General features: G+C 39.2%; 1 protein-coding gene across 10 annotated transcripts in view; it reads right to left on the reverse strand.

The window, feature by feature from the left end:
• AOPEP (aminopeptidase O (putative)) overlaps window positions 1-22,281 on the reverse strand; it is a 206,513-nt gene that overhangs the window by 61,865 nt on the left and 122,367 nt on the right. For 4 of the 10 annotated variants that reach the window (XM_055790626.1, XM_055790622.1, XM_055790623.1 and 1 more), the window contains 2 exons: window positions 18,153-18,215; window positions 17,432-17,515 (listed from right to left, as the gene is read on the reverse strand). The exons of 1 other annotated variant lie outside the window; for it this stretch is intronic. In XM_055790626.1, the coding sequence (XP_055646601.1) occupies window positions 17,432-17,515; window positions 18,153-18,215 (147 nt within the window). 5 more of the 10 variants (XR_008744745.1, XM_055790628.1, XM_055790629.1 and 2 more) reach the window with 5 other exon arrangements.

The following is a 22,281-nucleotide window of genomic DNA, read 5'->3' on the forward strand; positions in this document are numbered from 1 at the left end:
TTAGAACTGACCTCTTTTAAACTAAAAAAGTTATAATGGAACCCATTAAAAATTGACAATCACATTTCTTAAAACACAGCATTTCTTTCTGGGTTTTGGGGTGAAAAAGAGGGGAAAGCTAAATCATCTTCATATATACATATATATACACACTTACACACACAGTGCCTATTTTAAGAAGGTAAATAAGATCTTAGAGAAAGCTTCCCTCAGTCTGAGAGGAAATTAAAATTTGACTAAAGCTCATTGTCTATCCCATTACACTAATATGGTTACATATCTTTAAGAAGGCTATAGTTCTTCTACCATACGTTCTTCCAGTGTTTTGCTTTCACCTACAGTTTGCCTTCTCAAGCAACACCGTCAGACTTGTATTTTTCCACTACGAACCGACATCAGTCTAAAACCTGCCCCTTAACTATTCAAGGGCATGTAGGCACAAAAAAAATACTGTCCTCCTAAGCAGGCTGGGCGCGGTATTTGAATGTTGTACATTCCTTCAGTTAATTGAAATTTATATCTCTCTTTTCAAAGGTTCAGTAAACAAATGGCTTGGCAAAAAGACAGTGAAAAATAAGCCAGGAATACCTATTCCAAATAACTTTTATTTCAAGTATGCCATTAAGACGTATGTTGATAAGCCACAGAATTTCTGATGCTGTAAGCCAATGTCCTCCTTTAAAAGGAAAAGGAAGAAAAATCAGAAAGTAGGGCACTACCAAAACCTAAGAACTTGGCAGTGAGCCAAAATTAATATCTATATATATATCTATATATATATATGAGCTCTATATATATGAGCTTTACCAATCTCAGTGAATCACCACAAAGTTGAGATCCAGATCAACACAAAGTAACAGAAATTCCTTCTCTCCCTTGCCTCCTTCCCCCTTCCCCCCCTTTTTTTTCTCTCCAGAAGACCTAATTGTGGCAACCATACTCATTCTCCAAGACATGCCTTGCCTACTACTGACATGCAACTGTTCCACAGCACTGGTCTGGGGAAATTTCTGACGCTCTATCAATACTATTATTATTTCATTTTTTTACCAAGGTACACTTATCTGGAAAACAATTTTCTGTAATATTGATTCACAGAAACTGCATACACATTCATGGACAATAAACATAGTTTCAAAAATTCTTAAAATAACACAAAATTAATTACTCAGAAGAAGTCAGCTGAATATTAAGAAAAAATGTTTATATACTGACATAGGCTGACTTTGAAACAGCTTGTTTCTTCTAAACACTGGAAAAGGGTAGCCTTATTTTTATGGCTTTTAATATTGATTCTTAAGCCTCTTTTTTATGCAACCATGCTAACACTATTTTCAACAGATTTCAGCACTTGCTATCAACTCTTAAAAGTAGTATCTCAGGTATTTTTTACTTTGTCTTTTGTTACATTCATAGATTTGCTGCTTAAAACTTAAGGCAGTCTGCTCTTCAGTTGAAAGAGATGAAATTTTTCCCAACAACAGAAAAGCACACAATAGAAAAGATTAATTTCAGCTAAGGGCTGTTGGCACAGCTGACCACATTTCACAACAACATGAGTGCAAAAAACCCTATATTTCCATATGGCAGTGAGAATGGCCCTGAGTGCTCCAGCTCTCAGGAGCCACCCTGACCCTCTCCTCTGCCATCACACAACAGACAGGGGCTGTGAATACAGATTGTTCTCCTGCTAAAATGTCAATGCTGCCTGGTACAGGCTTCAAGCTGCATGCATGCCTGCTTCTCTGTCAGGTTGAAGAAATAATTTTCGTAATAGTTCTACTTTAAATGGTCAATGGGGAACACTTGCCATGATGCATGAGTGTTCACGATGTCCTTCTGGCTGGGCAGTACAGCCTGCCTCCCAAAACTATCAGTTTGTTAATTTGTTTGGTACAACAAGTTCAGGAACTTGGAATAAAATCTCTGTCCTCCTGACAGCCTACTTCCAAATCTAGTACCAGAGAAGAAAAAAGAATTTTAATACCACTATTAAAAGAAAATACATAGTTCCAGCAGCCAGAACTCCAGGTAAAACTGCAGCTTTTCAGAAAGGATGTGTCCCACCCCCAAGTAGGAGCAGCATATGTGCTGTTCCCTGGAGGTACTAAATCATTTCTCCGCATTACCCTTAAATGCTAGCCCACTCCTTCCAGGAGCTGCCGTGTTGGTGTGATCAGATTAAATGGGATTTTTATTTGCAGTCACAAGGCTCCTCACTGCTCTCTGATCTCAGCGCAGGTCAACTGCATAAATTCCGAGCAACCGAAACTGCACAGTTATGACCAGACATCCTGTTTGCTGTGAAATCTATTTTTAATACTTCTATGATGGCAGCAACAGGAACTCCCGGTTTAACCAGTTTGCTTTCTGTTACAATTTATCCTGCAGTTAGTTCCTCCAAAAACACCTTCTAAGAGATCCCAAGGCGTACAGATTCTACTTCTCACTGTCAGTTTTAAGGCATCTTTTCCCCACTAGGCTCCCCGCTCCTGCATTTAGGGAGCTCTTCTGGCTGTTCCGAGAAGTAAAGAAAGTGGTTTTCCTAAAGACTTCAAAAGAGTCTCCATTACTTAATCTTAAAGTTCAGTCAGAGAAGATTGTAACATTTGGCTTCTGTATGGGAGCCAAGACATTAGAAAGAATACAAAACTCAAAATATTTTACGCAGAAATTTCCTAATAGTGAAGTAGTCAGGAGGCCATGAAGGCTGGGAATTGCTGTGCACTCTCAGCACCCACTGGGAGATGGATATTCTCATTTGGGACAATGCCTTTCTTAAAAAGGACAGGTACTCCTTCCCTGAAAACTTACAGCATGGATCCCATCTAAGCTCAGGTTCACCTCCCATATTGGCTTTTCTTAAACTATTTCTTCCTGTCTTTGAGGTAATAAACAGGCACCTCTCTCAGCCCTCTCCCAATTAATTACGGTGGGACTGTAAATACTCGTTCCCTTCCCCCATTTACCGACCATCATGTCAATTGACCTAGCAATGGTTTTGACTTTAAAAGAGCATTTTAACTGAGCATTCACATTGACTGGCTTATACACAACATATTCAGTCTTCATATCTTGCTCAGTTCAAACATATCTCTCTCCCTGTATGGCCTGCAGATTTCCAGAATGAATGCTACATGTTAAAAAAATGAAGTTAATAACATAAAAACACCAGAGTAAATAATGGAAAACTCATTCATTTTTTCTTTCCAGGGGGAATGCCTTCAAAGCCTGCAAAAGATACAAGGCTGAGAGAACCAGCATCAACTCAGCGTCTCAGATGTTCATATGTATCTTCAAATCTGTCTTACCCTTGGCTTTTGCTGAAGCAATCCAAAAAAGGTTTTAAGCAATACCAACTTGTTAACTGCTTTAGTAGCCACTCCCACAGAGGAGGAATAAGGAAGGGCGTACCTCACCCAAAACACTCAGCAAGTTTTAGATACAGCTAATTTTGAGCTATCGCCAATCTTGTCCATACTTAAACTGAGAAACAAAAGGCTCTATATAGTCACTGTTCTCCCCAGAAACCCAGTCCAGTTATCAAAACCATCAGCATATGGTAAAAACACTTAATCTGGGTAAACATTTAAGAGTTGCTCTATTGCAATTTGCATTAAAAAAACCCAAACCCTTCTGGAGCAGCTTACTTTGTAACAGAAAGGCCTGCTTCAAAAGCACTAGTCCTCAACCTTCTTTTAGCATCTAAAATGACTGGGAGAGCCACTGGATGAAGCCAAATTATATACTGCTTTTTTTGGCCACATGTAATCCCCACTTCCAAATTATGATTCTTTTTGATTGCAGATTAAGGCAAGATACCTTCATGAGGTGTTACTCACATCTGAGCTAAAATGAAACCACTAGATTCTTAACTTAATTTCACTTCTTATGTCTTAGCATTTTCTTTGCATCCAAAAATGCCTAAAATCCTTCATAAAATCAATACAGGCACACTCAGAAAGAATTGGTTCTCTTCAGTTTATATTGTATGACAACATAATCTTCCACAAGAACAGATGCACAATGGTACAAAAAGAAATGAAAGAAGGACAAGTGTATTGGTAGTAGCAGGGGAGTTGCTCCATACAGGAAGATGTATTTGTTTCCCATTGATCCCATTAAAAAGAACAAAACAAGCACACATTAACTTTTTATCTCCTCTTTTTTCATAGGCAAACCAGAAAAAAAAAAACAACCACCAAGCTTAGCAGAGGTTTAGATCAGGTAAAGGACAGGTATTCCTTACAGTAGTGTATCAATAAACATTCTCTGGCTAGAAATTGATTTTCACCCTCACGATAGCCTTTTTTGCAAAGGGAGAAATAAAGAGGTTACTGAAATTCAAGTCTTCCCTACAAATTTAGAAAAATGAAGGCAGGGAACATGGTAAGATACCAATGTGCAAATGCAGGTAGATGGGATATGATGCAAGACAGGAAATGAAAATGTAAGAACTGCATTTGCTATGTGGTATTGTGGAGAGACTGACTTAATGATTATTATCGCTCTACCTTTCTACCTTTCATTTCCCTCTAAGCACCCAGCAGTGCTAACCCTGACACCAGCAAGGTACTAATCCAGCAGGAACCATGGAGGAGTGTAGATGGGTGACTGACTGCCAAAACTTTTAATATTGTTTTATCTAATTATATATCGACCTAAACTTCTCAAATATATGATTACTTCCAAAGTGCAGCACAATTCTGAGTTAAAAAAATAATTGTAACATGGTGATGGGTCCTTTCAAAGTGTTAAGAGAAATTTCTGCCCAAAGTGGCATAGGACAATGTTTATTTCATTATTTTTGTTCGTAATATAACCCAAAATATTGGCAGGAATAGCTGCAGCATCCTGCTATAAAGAATCACAGCAGTGTAGATATAAAGCAGCCCAAGGAAACAAACGGGAAGTCCAGTCGGCCATTGCCGCATCACAGAATATGCTTAAGTATTTCAAAAATATAACTGAAGTCTAAACAGGAAAAAAAACCAACCCACAACCAAAAACCCAGAACAATGTCTGGTTGAAATACATGGGATAGTTGTATGAAGTTTCAGGTGTTTAGAAAAAAAACGGAAGCCCTTTTTTGGGGGGAAGTCTTCAAACAAAGGAAACTTGGGCAAAGAAGTTTAACGGGGTTGGGGTTTTTTATTTTTAAGACTGAAACCTGCATTTTTATTGATGTCCCTTCAAGTCCCATAAATAAGAAACTTTTGTATCCTGAATATATTTTTGACCCAACGAAGAAAACATACATGAAAATTATTTGCATCCCAGTTGCCTGTTCTGTCAGTCACATGCTTCATAAAAACTTAAAATAATTTTGTCTTGTAACCATGCCTAATTTAATACGAAAGTCAGAATTCCAGCTCAAACCCTCAAGGGAACTCAGCTGGATTTACTGTTAAATCTTTGCCAGTGCTTTGGAAAGAGTCCGCATTGCAAAACACCCACCCAGGCCACTCTTAACTAAGCCAAGATGGCAATGAATTGAATAAACTGGGGGAAAAAAGCCATTTGCACTATATGCTAGCTTCCAGAATATGAAGGATATCCTTGTAAGGGCATCTTTAATTTGATGTTCCTTCCATATACCTTCTCATTCCCATCCCCTATCTCGTAACAGTAAAAGCAAACACGACATAATTTAGTACCCAAATTCTCCTTACCTGTAACTTAAAGCAACTTTACTTCTAAGTCCAGTTTTGGAGTGTTTTATAGGCCAACAGTGGAACTATTTGTAATATTCCTGCAGGAGAACAGGATCCTCCACAGTAGAAAATGCAGGTACTGGCCAGGGAGGGGGAACATAACCAGGAAACCTGGAGCTTTGTTTTCTTTCTGCAGTTCCTTTCCTATGCCTAACTAGATCTTCTCATCCAGCGCATGAGCAGCAATAAGCATTGCAAAATCTCAAGGACATTATTTGTGTTGAAAACACTCCATGGCTTGGTCACTTCCCATTTTGTGACTTAAAAATCTATAAAAATTGTAAATATAATTAGAATCACAATAATGAAAGTGATGGTACATTGATCCGATTTCTCTTACTTTCCAGATTTTCCTATGTGTAATTAATATTGACCTATTTTGGAAATCTGTAGGTGATTAATCCAGAGTTCATGTTTCTGTGTCCGTAATCAGGTTTTTATAAACTTTAACAGATACTCACAATGTTACTGCCAAGTAAAGCTCACACAATAGTCTTCAATAACTTTTCCACGGCAGATCTGTTTTTCCACAGCAGATCTGTTGGATCACAAGGGATTTTTCATTCTGTCATGAAAATACATTTTTTTAACATTTTAATCATTTGGTGTATTCTAACATTTGAGGGTAATGAAAATACTGAGATGGAAGATGACTTGGGAAGAGATAAGCTGAGAAGCTCTAGCTTTTTACTTATGAAGGGAATATAGCCAAACACTGGCTAGCACATGATTTGGAAACATCAAAGTTGTATTGCAAAACAAGTACGGGTAAGATACTGAAAAGCTAATGTCTAGCACAAAGAACAATTAACGTTTCAATTCCCTTACTTGAAACCATCAATCATTGCTCTGCCACCAGCAACAACAAACAGGACTCCCTGAACTGTAACTACTGTCACTACATCTACCAATCTCAGTATAAATATTAATATGCAGCACATAAGCTAAGAAGGAAAGCAGAATCCCTGCCTTTTAATTGCGGAGCCGTCTTTCTGTCACAACAAATGGGATGTCATGAAGACAACAGAATTATGGAGCAAGAAAGTAATCTTTTAGACATGATCAGCTCACCAGACTGCAACACATCAAACCACTTACTGTGATTCAGACCCACAATGAGAAGTGTATCACGGATACACTTCTGCGCACTTCTATACTCAAACAGTTCCAAGTATGACAATCTAACACAAATTGAAGTTTCTGAGTACCTTCTTTAAAAAAAAAAACAACAAACAAAACAAAAACCAAAAACAGAGGCACCCAAAATGAAGCAAAAAATTGCAAGCATATGGCGCTATGGAAGAGTAAACAACATTGCTTTCAGGCCTAGCCAAGGGATTACTGTTACATGAGGAAATCAAGGTTGACTTTTAAAAATCTAAAAATAATTCTAAGAATGCTTCCTGTCTCAATGCTCTGGACAAGAGAAAACAAATGAAAAGGCTTAGTGTCTACACGTCATCTAGGTCATTGGTATTACACAACCTCCCTTTTCAAAAACACTTCAAACAAATTCCTATACAGGACATTCACAGGCTTTAACTGATTAAAAACAAGTGCAAGGTATGAAATACACCCTGGAAGTACCAAATGGCTTGTTTTCAGAAGAAGTCGCTATGTCCCTGGCAAACCATCAGAGCACTTGATAGTTTGAACAGATACTTTTAATTAAATGTAACTTTTAAAAATATTTATTTACATGCCACTTTATACCAGAAGGCTAGATGACTACAGAAAACACACAAGATACAACTCTATTTCTGTCTTACGTAGCTGCAAAGCAACACACATCATTACGGGAAGTACAGATCTATAGCAAAGAATTATGTATGCAATCGTTCTCAGCTCTGCAGTACCTCCAAATTAGTAAGACAGGAGCAGACTTGTCCATCATACCTCTTTCTGTGCTATGAAGACACAACACACTGGCACACTTCTAGCTTCTAAACTAAGTATTATGCCTCCAACAGCCTATCATACAGTGCCTGAAAGTTTTACAATCAAAACTATTTGCACTACAGAACCAGATTTAACAAGCTTTTCTTATTGTACTCCCCCTTTGTGTTAAAAGTTGTAGGACTGTGTACACTCACACAGCCAAAGACAAAAAAGTAAACAGCTGTCCATTAAATTGTTATCCTTTAAAGTACACTGAAACCAACACTTACGTTTGATACTTATAGTAAGAAACCACTGACCATACTCTTAATTCATTACTAGAAATTATGTTCTATTGCTATATAAATATTGATAAAACAAATCCTCCCATGCTCAAATTAATCTTTTCACTTACGCTGCTATATGCACTGGGCCTTTCACAGTATAACTGGAAAGATACAGTCACAGCACTAGCTTGTGTTCCCATCTCTAATACAGGTTAAAATATCACCAACCTGTCCATACTTGGGCACACAGAGCACTAACTGCTTCATGGAAAACTGTGTACCTTAATTCTTTGGTATTGATAACACTGAGAGCCCTCCTGTGAAGGTTTGTGTTAGCACACCAAACTTGACAGTACATTTCCTTGCCCTGCCCAACTTTCTTAGGTATCTTTGGACAAGTTACCTAGTCCGTCCATGCCTTGGTTTACAATCTGTAAAATCCAGATAAATATTCTAATTTCAGTTCTGAGGGAGAGAGAATTTTAAGAGAGACATTACATGTTTTTGAGGTATCTCATGCAATGGTAATAAGCTCCTTACATAAAAAAGTGCCTTGCAAACCTTTAGTAGAAGACAGTTTGTGAACACATAGTTGCATTAAAACTGTATCATCACACTATGAAGTAGTATATAGTTCTGAGATGTCTAAAACCTCTCAGCTACTTTTATACAACTCAATCCTGCAACTTCGAGCTGCTGTAAAATTAGGAGCAATGCATGTAGCAGAGAAAGGTATTCTGTTGCCACGTATGCTTCCTCTCCCATGCTGATAAACAAGCATGGAAGTTTTTCAGAGAAAAGCAAATGTTTAATTCCTTGAAAAATATTACAGATGTTATAAAATAAGAGGCCGCATTAGAACAGAAGTATGGTATATTAATTAGTTAAACAGGAAAAAGTTTTAAAATGCACCTTCTGTTCATATATCCGCCTCTATAAAACCAGGAAAGCTGAAATCACTTCCCCTGTCTTACTAGTCTCTTTAAGTTATCACTTCTAAATATTAATGCCTCCGTTGCTTGTGCTCCACAAAAAATAAAATTCAGGTTTTTTTACTTCCTTCTATTTCTTACTAAGCATTTGAAAACCTAAGAGGCTTACTCAGGGTAATACCTGTTGCCAAGAACCAGGCCATATTTGTCAAGCCATAATCAAAGTAAATTTGGGTGATAAACTCAGAATCCCATCTTGTGGGTTCCTCACACTATAAACTGGCACACACTCAGAAGGGCACTTACTTTTGCTTTAACAGGCAAAAAAAGGCAGAAGAAATTGCAGGATGTAGAAGGAAACTGAGCTTAAGACAGATCAACTCTACAATTATCCTCCCTCAAATATTATCCCCTCCCCACCCCGCCACCCCCCCACAATGGTTTTATCTATGCTGTAAGATACTAATTAAAAAAAAAAAAAATTACACCACATCTCCCAGTACAAAGCACTCCAGGCAATTACCAGAAGTCAAATCTCCCTTCAATCAGAAAAGTGGTCACTTGGAAAGATCTTGAGGATGAATGACTAAGCCCTGGTTCAGCAAAGCATGTCAATGTATGAGTAGCCTCACCAAATTTGTCAGAAGTACAGCCAAAACACAGAGAAATCTCTTGAATTTAAATAAAAACAAGACAACTGTAGTTACTGCAGAAATGGCACCAAGCTGATCATCTTTTCTTTGAAATAAAGAGGATCTTGAGCATGGAAACATTTAATAATCCCTAGCTTTATTTCATTTCCTTTCGCAATCTGGATGACAGAACATAAGCAAGACACTCATCAGTCTTCCAAGCTAAGTCGTAAGTCTCTTTTTTTCTCAGCTATTTGTGATAAGAGTGCAGGAGAAGACCAACTCATGACATGGGTGTTCACCACGTTTGGAGACAACCTGAAGACTACGTAGGATATAGTTCATAGAACCAAAACAGTAAATTCTATAAGGAGCAAAAGTAATTAAATCCAAATTCTTAGGAACTGGATTTCATTAGGAACTCATGACCAAACTGTCTCATAGGTTCAAAGCGTCAACCAAAGTGTTTCGTGTGGCTGGGACAGTCATAACATCGTCCTTCTCATGCATCTGTTAGGATTTCCAGAAATGATGAAGCTCACATTTCTGCCTTGCTTTTATGTGGGCTTTTCCCACAGCACCTCTCACAGGAACATGGCAGATTTAGAGCACTAACAAGTTTCATTGGCAATGCCCAATGGATGACTAAATTAAAGCCAAAAAAGGGAAAAACACACATACAGAACAACATAATTGCCTAATGTTCTTTTCAATCAGCATTTTTTCTGGATAAAAATAAAAAGCTTTTCTTGTTAAATAATAAAAATTATTGTTAACTAGAACACATTTACAGCACAAGAGGACAAAAATTTTCTTGTATTTAATTTATAAAGCAAATTGTCACTGGCAATCATTTGTGAATCAAAACTATGGAAAATTGAAGTATCAATACCCTGTTCTTCAAGAAGGAAAATATTTTCTATTCACTCATCCATAGTAAGACTGCTGCCCCAATAAAGTCACAGATACTAGACAGCTTGTGTCTTAGATCTCATCAGATCAAAAATATTTGTTACCTTTATATAGCATATATATAATGTATTTTTATATATTATATATACCTATAATATTTTTATATATAGCGTAAGTATCTAAGCTAATGTTGAGATACAGGAGTCTAGTTTCAAATGTTGGCACAGGTTTCACAAAACCTGTAAGCAAAGTGTCTGATGAGAGAAAAGTAGACAACTGTGAGTAGTCACTCAATTTGTGCCCACAAGAAAAGTACCACAAGAAAATATATGCAGCACAGACCAAATGAATATAGTACCACTTACACATTTTTTAAAAATTAAATCTTGTCTATTTAAAGCAACAAAGAATGTATTGCTTTTAATAGTAAGCTACCTTCTTGCTCTCAAAGAGCTTTTTGCAGGGCTGGAAGGGGAGGAGAGGATGACGGTATTGCTAAGGTGTACTCATGGCTACTTTAATACTATGGCCATCAAAAAGTAGATTAACAGCTACCATAACCTTTTTTATGATTTTGTAAAAGGTCTAGCCTTTGCCTTTTGTGCTTATGTATTTCTTTAAATAACATTGTCCACACTTTCAGACTCCTATACATGTATTTTTACTATACAGTATGTGAACACAATCTAAACTGAAAAAAGACGGAAAGAGGACAATAGCTAAGACTGGTCATCACAGTTGTTAAGCCTACTTCCGACAATACGTAAAAAACGTAAGACTGAAATAAAGCACATGTAAGACTGAAATAAAACACATGTAAGACTGTAATAAAGCACACATTTGAGCCAGCAGAGCATTAAACCTCCTTTGGAGTCATTACAGTCAATCACCTCAAGAAGAACCAGAGAACATTTACATCAAACAGATTATTCAGCTGCCATGCACAACTGTATATTCCCAACTAATAAAAAATCCATAGTACAAGAAAACTTACAGAGTGTTTGAATGCAGCATACCACTTTTTTTCCAAATGTAAGTTGCTCCAGTTGCAAATGCCCTAAAAGGGACAACCTTCTTTCTGCTCCCAAAGCTCACTACATCACCGCTCAGAATTCACTGCATAAACACTTGTTGGGGGCAGGCATTTGAGCAGTACTTAAAACGATCAAATGCTTTTTGGTTTTATTTTGAAAAGAACAAAACTGTTCTCACATTTTCCATTTCCTGTTTTATTAAAGACAAAAGGTATTTGTAAACTAAGGTACAACGGAGCACATTTCAACAACCAAAAATAGGGCTTCATAACTAGAAACAGCAGACTGAAAAGTTAGTGGCATTAGAAGATCCTAGTATCTTGGTAGCATCATATGATAGCATGCACAAACATCGCCTTATTACAATGCCTCCAATGAGACTGATTGCCAAACACTGCTCCATCACAGTATTTCTCCTACATTTCTCCTACAAATTAAAAGGAAAAAAAAATCTCTCCGCTAAACCTGCCTTTTTGTTTCCTGCACAAACCTTGTGTTTTACAGTAAAAGGGACCTTAATCTTTTGCTGCACAGGATGGCTGCTGGCTTGGACAGCTATAATTAACAGTGATGTAATTACCTGTAAACTTCAAACTATTTCAACACATGGCCGTGCTGGCCTGAGTTCTCCTAATTTAGAAATGGTCTTCTCAAGAGTCTGAAAGGGAATGGATGTATGCGTGGTGGTAAGTTCCTTCACTGATCTAAAAACGTGGCCTGAATGTGCCCTAATAGGAACATTCACCCTTTGACAAAATCATAATAATATCCATCTGGGACACTTGATGTGAAATATACTATGGAACAACACTTCCTTGCTAAGAGAGATGGGTGCTATTGAGAAGGAAACCAAGATCCTGACACACCACTACTGCAAATAAAGTACAGCTGATACTGGGGTCAGAACTGGACTAATTTTGTAACAATTACTATTATGGCCGAACCACAAACTCCACTCAAATTTTTACTTTTTTTTTTTAATTATTACAGATAGTATTTTCATCTTCTATTAAATGTTTCTTAAGTGAACTTTTAAGCAGCACTACCCTGAAAAAATAATTTTTTTGAGCTGTACAATTACAGTTTCTGAACAATCCATAAATACAGTTATTTTTACAGGGACAGAAAACCAATTGCTGAAAATGTTTAGTTTTAATGGCCTGAAATTATATTTGTATGTATTCCGGGGGAAAGTTTTTTAAATGACAGGCTCTGTTGCTCGGACAGCTTAACAAAAGTTACTGCACTCTAATGCATAAGGTGGGTATAAAATTTGTCATCGGAATCCCTGTTTGCCAAAGGAATTAAATGTTTTCTGTAATCAGTGAAGGCTAGCAAATACATTTATAGGGTTCCTAGAAAGTTCTGTGAGATTAACAGAATTTGGAAAGGTGAAGTACAGTGAATGACTCCAATGAAGAGTCTCTGAAGACTACTCCAGGATTTCTAACCATTTTTCTTCCAGCACTACAGAGTGCACAAGCTCAAGACATGTATTTCAGATTTGATCCTTGCTTTGATTCTCAGTTCGGTGGATTCAAGAAAAACATTCATTTTGAGGAACAAAAAATACATGGTAATTAAAGTTGTAAAGTAATTTTTAATGCCTTTTATGTTAACATTCTTTTACCTGAGTTAGCAGAAGCACCTCCTCCTGAATAAATTCCCTAGTTAAATAGAACTCTCTCTCTCTCTACCACCTCGTATTTTCTTCTCCCTACCTACTTTTTGCTGACACTTCAAAACATTTTTTATTTGAAATATAACACCATAGCTCATTTTAACAAATCACAAGATTTGCTTCTTGTGTTTCAGTTACACTGGTGAATTTGTTGGTAAAGGATAAAGGAATTATAGCATTTAGTATTAGTCATACATATCACAACTGGTTTGGGTTTTCATTTTTTTATTAGAAACTTAACAGCTATTTCAACAAAGTCATTTTCGCTCAGGTTATTAACAGAGCTTAAATACTGACAATTGTAAATCTCTGGAGCGAGAATAATGATCAATAGCAACAACCAATAGGAAAAAAATAATCAAAGATAATCACATTTTCAGTAAACTAGCAGACAAACTTTAAACGCTTGAAAACAGTGTGTCTGAAAAAGCAGCAGAAACTATTCTGGAAAAGTTGAATTACTCCTCAAAGCTTCAGTATAAAGTCAAACTAAAAGTGAAACAAACAAATGCAATTTTGATAATTTGCACAAATCATCTTTCCTTACCTAGTGCGTATACACACACATATTTCGTTGCTCCCCTAACTAGTGTACCCTTGGTATCTCAACCTACAATAATTATTTCTACTGATGGAATCCTTTCGAGCAGTTTTTATGTTGTAACAGTGACCTTCACGTAGAAGTGAATTAGAGTCCTAATAAAAGATATGTTTGCCTTCAAATTCCACAGTGGATATAGATCGCATACTACAATTCCACTAGTCTGATTGAAGGATTGTTTTCTCTTCCCCAACACTCAGCACTGGCATGGATCTTTTTTCAAGCGGGCACAATCCAGTATAACAACAAAAATAATAACAACAGCATTTCTATCACACTCAGCATAATAAAACAACACTAATTTTAACCAGCCAATTCTTTCCAAGCTCTGTTCTACCTTCTCTAATGTTCTCACATAATCGATGTGATCCCTAGATGTGCTGCCCAGCTAAATGATGAGATGAAGAGACAGTGCAAGATTAAATGAGTAATAAAGAATGTACAAGAACTGGAAGGATGACAAAAGCAGAAATGCAAGGGGTGAGTGTGTTTAAACTTGTGTATATACACATACACATCATAATACGAGTATCTACAGAGAACTATAAACAGAAAACAAGGTGAGAAAAAGGTAACTTAGGAAACAGAAAAAGCGACTGAAAGTAATGAACAGTGCTGAAAGTGACTAAAGAAGACAAAGAACAGACAAAAAAGGATGAAAAAGAAGCAGGACAGGAAACACTGTAATAAAAACTGCTAAGAAAAAATAAAATACTTCAGAGACAGAGCAGCAAAAAGGTCTGAAAGGAAAAAAAAGCCCCCCGTCGTGTCCCCCCCCCCACAAAAAAAAAAAAAAAAAAAAAAAAAGAGAAGAAAAGCAAAAGAGTTACTTGACTAGAAAGCCTTTCTCACCCATGGAATTTGTTAGACTGCTATAATCCATCACGTGTGGGTCCGCACTGGAGAGCGGCACCACACCTTTCTATGTGAGCTTCCCCACTGGTTCATATGCCCCTTAAGCACAGTTTGCGCTACCAGTTACACAGTTCTTATCCAGCATATGGTTATCTTCAAATGTTCCTTTAAATACATATACATGTATGTAAAGTCAGCTCCTACAAACTTAACTCTTTAGAAGGCAACTTTTCTCAAGAAGCAATTCCCCGGCAGCTGTCAGCAACCTTTCCTCCACAATTCTGCTTTTCACTTATTCCATACAGAGTTATCTCTCTGTCCTAGATTTTGCACTTGGATGTAGAAGCAGTTGCTTTGATTTGGCGGTGTCTCAGTATAGCAAAGTCATCCATCTTGTATTAGAAATAGGACTTCCTATCACAAAGAAAAAAAAATGATAGAGGAAAATCGGACAGCACAGACACATGAAAGTTTAGAAGCTACATTTAATAAGTTAGTGCTCGTTTTGAAAGGATAAGCAAGATCAAAGCAAAGCTCAGTTTTCTAGATGCAGCAAAATACATCACTATTATTGTTTTAATTACGCTTGTGCTATCAGCTGGTACCAGCTAACTTCTCTGTTTACTTACTGCTCTGCTTCTCACCTCCCTCTTCTCACTCCATGGTTTTATTCCTACCTGGCAAAATAGCACACTCTTCAGGAGTGCCTTAAGTTTCCATTACGTGCTTCTTTCTTTCTTGGTCTCTTGTTTATCCCCAAACAAGTACTTAAACTGCTGTATGATGCCATTTCTGCTACAAGCCAATATAGCTAAAACCCAAGAATTCTAGTGGAATTCTAGAGGTTAGCACCATCCACGCTGACTGGGCAGCACACTGACAGGTAAGTCCATCCTGGAAATCTAGTTGTAACCAACTCTGAAACCAAGTAATACAATGAAGGTCTGCCATCACCGGGGAGGTCCCTCACCCTTTTTATCTTCTCTTGTCTCTAACCGCATTGGGAAAGTTACCACTGCAATGACCAAACTTTTAAGGAGCATGACAAATTCCCACCCTCTGTGCCTAGTCAGTGGTTTCACTACCAAAGGTAAGGTTATTGTTAATGCCTTTTTCTTCCCATGGGGTTAAGTACCCTGCCAAAGCAGTGGTGTGAACCTGCACTGAATCCCTGAGAATTATTATGGATATTAGAAGACAATGTGCATTCTTCAATTTTAATTCATGTTTCTGCTCACAGACCTTACTCAGGATGTATTGTTTAACAAAAACAGTAAGTATATCTTAGGTTTATACATTAGGTTTTGCATTTCTAATATGGCAAACCTACATGCCAAAGTTCTCTCTCTTAAACCTTGGAGTGAGTGGTAGGAGAATACTCCCACCCCCACCCACCCCCAATGGAATTTTATGGGTACAGAAGGGGTTTTGCACTGAGGAACCTTTCTCCTACAAAAAGATGATGAGGGGTGTAATAGCATAAGGCACCTTTAAGCCTGCTGTTAAGATGTAGCAGGTGACCTACTCTTTACCATTTAAAAATTACCTCAAAATGCATGCAGACTGTGGCTTGTACTAGAGCTATTTGTACCGTCAATGCATTTTGCTCACAAAGTCACATGATAATACATTTTTTTAACTTAAAAAATTCTTCTTCCTCTGAACATAAAATGATTGTAAATGCAAATGCTACACATACATGCAAACAAACATTCACATATGGAAATACAAACAAAAACTGAATTATTTGATGCAACAGTTTATGCTGCCTGTGTCATTCATGTCATTCTGAAGTACAACAACAACGTGACGTTTACCAGTTACAATGTAAAAGTAGTAGTGAATTTAAGGATGCTATCTGGTGTTTTTACCTCACCATGGAGCTGGTAAATCACCCACACACAACAATGCACTTCATAGACATTTGTCCTACACTGCAATGCCCATACTAAGGCAACACATCCCAGGAGTTGGCAGCCATGCTATCAGCAAGAATTTGGCTACAGAAACAGCAATGATTCATCACGGATTCTAGAAGTACTGTCGAAACACCAAAACAACACACTGCTATTTTAATCCTTTAAAGGTAACAAGGGTTTAAAAAAATAATTATAAGTCTGTTTGTAAAACCAAAGCAAGCAAAAACCCCATAGTTCTAATAATGCATTTGGAAATTTACTTTTAGCCATTTTTTTTTCTCCACAGGACAGAAAACAGCTATTTAGTAAAAGTCTCAGCTAATACTTACCTCTCTACACTGTGATTTAAATGGTCAACTCAACATTATAGAATAAATGTTTCACAACAGATAAAGCAAAAATCACCAGTATAAAAATAATTTAATTCAGGCTGTATTCAGTTTTAATGCTCCTCTGCAGCAATTTTAAAAATAACCATCTAGACACATTTCCATTAATCAAAATCGATATTGCAAATAGATGATTTTGAAACTCACCCTCTGAATAAAGTGCCAACCGCACTGTTAGAACATTTGTTTCAATATATGTATCACATCGATTCCCATATCCACCATGAAAACTGTTTCTCAGCTACCAGTATCCAAAAATCTGCAAACAGTGGTGCAGGTCCTGTCAGAAGCTCTCAAGTGCTATTGATTTCTCTCATGAAAGCACGCATCTTGTTTCCTCCTCAGAATGTTCCATAGTATGTACATAAATACAGAGAAACTTTTTCTCCTAAATTACAGACATCTGAAAAGATTATTAATTATTTTTCATCATAATTCCATAGTGACATTGAAACTTTATTAGTAACACCCTTTACTATCACTTTGTTGACGACACTAGATGACATCTCTGTAGTGTTTAAGAGAGGTGTCACTGGAAAGCATTCTGGATCTGCTGCCCTTTATCCCGTCACACAAACGTACATCGTGAACCCTTACCTTTTGGAAAACAACTTCATCCTGCTTCCTTTTCTTTTTCCCGCTTTTTCTGATCCTCTGGTTTGCCTGCATCCATTTTGTGACCTGGAGTTCAAAACCATAATGCTTTTTTAGGAAGAAGATGCAACCTGAGTGCAGCTATTCAGCATTAGTAAGAAACTATAAACAGGCTCAAGACATTTTTCCATTGCTTCACTGGAAAGAGGAAAAGCACTTTTCCCGTCTGGAATGACTCGGTCTCAGGTAATCTGGTTAGTTACTTGTGCACGGTCAAAGTGTGAGGTGGTGTTCTCCATCTTAGCATATAAGGGTTTTCTGCACAAAGAATGAATTTGACGCCAGACCAGGCTGCCAAATGGAAAGTCATCACTGCGGTGTGCTGAAATCCTGGAGGAAATCTCTGCGCTTTGTCCCTTACACCTTCCATTTCAAGTAAGAGATTTATTTCCAGCCACCCACCCAAACGTTGTTCCAGGCAACCAACACCAAATTTAGATGGTGCGGTTATTATTGTTGAATAAAGTAATAGCACATGGAGGGGTTTTTGCCCACACAAATACTCTTATTCCTAATACAAAACCAACTACTTTTTTTTTTTTTTTTTTTAAAGCACAAGCGCGGCAGGGGCGGGGAGCGGGTGTCAGGTGGGGAACTCGAGGAGTGGGTCTGCAAGGGAAAGAAGCGGGGACAACGCAACAGCTGCGAAAGGTTTTCTCCTCACCTCGGCGCTGACTTGCTGGACGAGTGGACACTCCTGCCAGGTCTCACCCTCCTCCTGCAGAGGCTGCACGGGAGAGAGCGACGCTGAGGCGGGTCGGCCCGCGGGGAGCCCCCGCCGCGCCCCGGCGGCCACGGCACGGCACGGCACGGCAGGGCACGGCACGGGGCCCGCTGCGGGAAGCCCGTCCCGCCCGCCGCCGCCCCCGGGGCCGCGCCCGTCCCGTCCCGTCCCGTCCCGTCCCGTCCGTCCCGTCCCGCCGCAGCCCTCGGTCGGAAATGAAACACCTCCGCGGGGTCCCCCGCCCCCGTGCTCCGGCCCCGGAGCCCCGCGGAGAGGAGGAGCCTGCCTTAAAGTCGTAAGGGCCGGCCGGCTGCGGGGCGGCCCCGCCGGGGCTTCCGCGCCTCCCCCAGTGCGGGCGCAGGCGGCAGGACACGGCACGGCACGGCACGGCTCTCCGCGCCCGGGAGGAGCAGGGCCCGGCCCGGGGAGGGGGACCCGCCGGGGGCGCTGCCCGCCCCGCCGCAGCTCTCGCCGGCCCGTCCCAACCCCTGCGGCCCGCAGACACCCGCTGCCGTGAAGCCTCCGGCTGTGGCAGGCGCTGTCCCGTTAACGCTCCTACACCCTCTGAGCGGCTTCGCAGAGGGCGGCACGGCCTGGCTGCGGCTGCTTCCAGGGAAGTACCGCTGCCGCCCAAGCGCCGCAAGATCTCCCCCAGTGCTTGCTTGACATCTGAAGGATCCAGCTATTAAATTACCTCGGAGGGTCTGAAACGCATCTTAAAAGCAAGAACCAAAGCAGCTTTTTACCCCTATTACAGCACAGCAAGCCCTTTACCGAGGCCTCCGTTAAATGCTTTATTTGTTCAACGGAAGGCTGCAGGCAGGTGACCCAATTCAGGCGCGGGCCTTCTGCATCTGCCTGCGCCCCGCGAAGCGCATCTTCAAACGCCGCCACGACCAGAGAGGCCCAAGTAATGTCAGCCACGCAAAATTCGAACACTGTAAATTCTTCGGTCAGGATTTTATTAAGTGCTTCATATTTAGCATTTAAAATGAGACAATAAAAGATACGACTGCATCACACTTGGTATAGTAAAAATAATGCTAGTAAGGTATTTTCACTATTTCAAAAATAATTGATACTCTGTGCTATAGATGACAATCCCCCGAAAGCTTCAAACGAAAGATCTGTGCTCTTGTAAAAAGAGTAAGGCTCATTAAAGCATGTATTTGAGCAAACCCTCCCACATACAAAACTGCATGCACTTTGCAAACAGATGTAAGTAAACAAGGGTAGGTCCAATTAGTGCATACTAAATCTTGACAGTATCCCTTTATCATGTAAAAACAAAGGAGAAAACCTCTCTCCTACCCTTTTTTTTTTACTGCCACAACATCCTTCTTTCAAGATCAAAAGCTTCAGATCAAAGCCAAGATCAAACTCAATGCTTTAAATAGAAGCAACTTCACTACGAAGCATTACACAAAGAAGAACTTCTTAATAAAGATATCACAGTAGAAAAATTTACTATAGATTTTTATTTCACACTCACAACAGGTCTACTTGAAACTGGTATCAACAACATATTTTCATTTTGTACAGCCACAACAGATCGTCTACTAAATGGTAATTCTCTAAGCTCCTGTAAATTGACTCTTGAACTGTGTGCATTTGAAATGAAGAAGCACAGAGCATTGTTCAAAGAGAATCAACAAGAATATAAACAAAAATTTACTTTAACAGCAAACACACACTAATGCAACTACCTAAACAATATTCTGCTCAATCAGTTAACAGATTAGATTGTGCATTCCCACAGAAGAAGTTATGGGAAATGCGGGGTCATAGCAACAATGAAACAATTTATACTTTAAATCCTTTAAAGAACTAACTGCCACTCCGGTCAAATGCTTGGAGAAAGCTAGGGAAAAAAAGTTAGATGACACATTGCCTTTCAGCCCTGCAGACCCTGAGACCAATATGGGATGGAAATCCCTGAATATGCAAACACATTGGGTGTTAAAACTCAGAGGTAGCTCCCGTTTTCCTGTTAGTAGCTGCACAGCAGTGAAGGAAACTCAACTGGAATTGTTGCTGAGTTTTTATAATGGTAATATACCTTGCGGAGCCAACACCTGGGGGCCCCTGGTGCTGGCTGCTGTGCAAATCATAACTTGAATGCTCATCTGCTCTAAGATGACTGCGCTGTAACATGGGGTAAGAGCCAACAGGACTTACAGACAGCCTGCCGAGGAAAGCAAGCACTGAGGAGAACAGGGTGGGCCTAACAAGCGGTGGTCACAGCACAGCAGCTGTTAGTCAACTGTTAGTTCCACTTAAGTGATGGTTTGGTAAGATTTAGCTCATGACCAGACTGGGAAGTTTTGCTGGGAAAACTGGGAGTGGAAGAGATGGCAGGGAAAAGGGGCGGGGGGGCAGGGAAAAGGGGCGGGGGGGGGGGGGGGGGGGAGCGGGAAGAGGAAAAGAGCAGGGGAGGGAGAAAAGATGTTTTTAACAACATTTTGTCTCCTACTGTATTCTTCCATACTCCAAAAGGAAGGAGCTAGCTTACACTAGATAAAATGGTGATGGCACACCCAATTTAAAGAGAGAACGACTGCATCACCCTCCATCAACAGTCCTGTTTGTTGTCCACGTAACACCAACTGCCATACTTTAATCCCTTCACAACAGACATTAAGAGATTAGCCCATCCTCCACATCCTTCTTGACTTAGGAAGACTTCCTTCCAGAGATTGCTAATGGCACTGTCCTATGTAACACTTGGATCGGGAACAAGCATTTAAACATGTCAAAGCATGCTAGGATCCTTCATTCTTGCAGCAGCAGGATTAAACATAACCCAGTTTTGAAACAGAGGGGAGGAGGCAGCACTTTCTACCAGCTGGGCGAAGACAGGCCCAGTATCCTGGTATATAACTGAGGCAATGATTTACACCAGCTATTCTTCAGCTCAGACCAGATCCCATGCATACAATGAACTTTCAGAACTGTACACAGCCTAGAAAACAATAGCATATTTGTGCAACGGACAGCTGTTTCATTTTAAATTGAAACAGAAACTGGTTTATAATTGGTCAGGCTGTGATGGCCACTAATGGTATTTCATAACTCAATGAAAACTTAAAATCATGCACTTTTCCTTTGCGTAAGTTGTCTATAACTTCAGCTGGTCTGTGCTACTCTAATGCTAAAACACTCAACATTGATACAGTAAGCAGGCTGTTTTATCTAAGGTGAACACTGAATCAGTGCCGGTTTGTTGGCTTGCCAGCAGTCCTCAGATACTGGAAGGCAAAAAGAAAAAACTGAAAACAGAGAAATAAAAATATTTGCTATATTTCAGAAATTTCAGAATTTCAGAAAAGCTTCTGCAAAGCAGAGGAAATTGATATCTAATGCAGTCAAGTCATCTTTCACCCTTTCATTTCTAGCGATTTTATTTTCCTCTCAATTATGGAATTTTACACCATGTATACACACCCACATCTATATATTCAGATCTAAGAGGACATCAGCAAGTGCACAGAAAATTCTTAAGATTTTACCATCATGTCATGTTTTCTCCTAGAGGATGTAGCTAATTTCAGTGGTCTACAAATTGCCTTTTTGTACCTTCTTACACCCTCCCATGTAACATAAAACTAAAAAAGGACTCCCCTCTAGTTTTGTTCTATGGTACTAGAGTGATACTGCCTACTTTTTAAGGCTGATGCCATCATCTCTGTGACATCAGTAAAGGATAACTAAAGGGACTACGATAAAATGCAAACACCTGTTTTCCTACTACACAGAAAATTTACAGGAAAAAAAGAACACTAGTTAAAAGTTGGGAAATTAACTTACCTGTAAACTGAGAATACAATGTACCCTCAGAGCAGTCTGACCTGAAAACTGCTTCAGCAGAAAAGACCTGGCTTCCAATCACTTGTAAAAACATTCAGAAAATGAAAATCCAGGGAAGTATTTTATCCAGTAGCTCACAGGGTGATTAATGACAGCTTGAAACATTTGACTGTATTCCCCAAGGGTGACAACTGCAAGGATTTTAAAACACTACTGTTATCAGAATTTGGTAGAGAGATTAAAGGAGGCAGTGGGCTACAAC

This window comes from Falco peregrinus, chromosome Z, assembly GCF_023634155.1.
Source record: "Falco peregrinus isolate bFalPer1 chromosome Z, bFalPer1.pri, whole genome shotgun sequence".
NCBI classification, from domain to species: domain Eukaryota; kingdom Metazoa; phylum Chordata; class Aves; order Falconiformes; family Falconidae; genus Falco; species Falco peregrinus.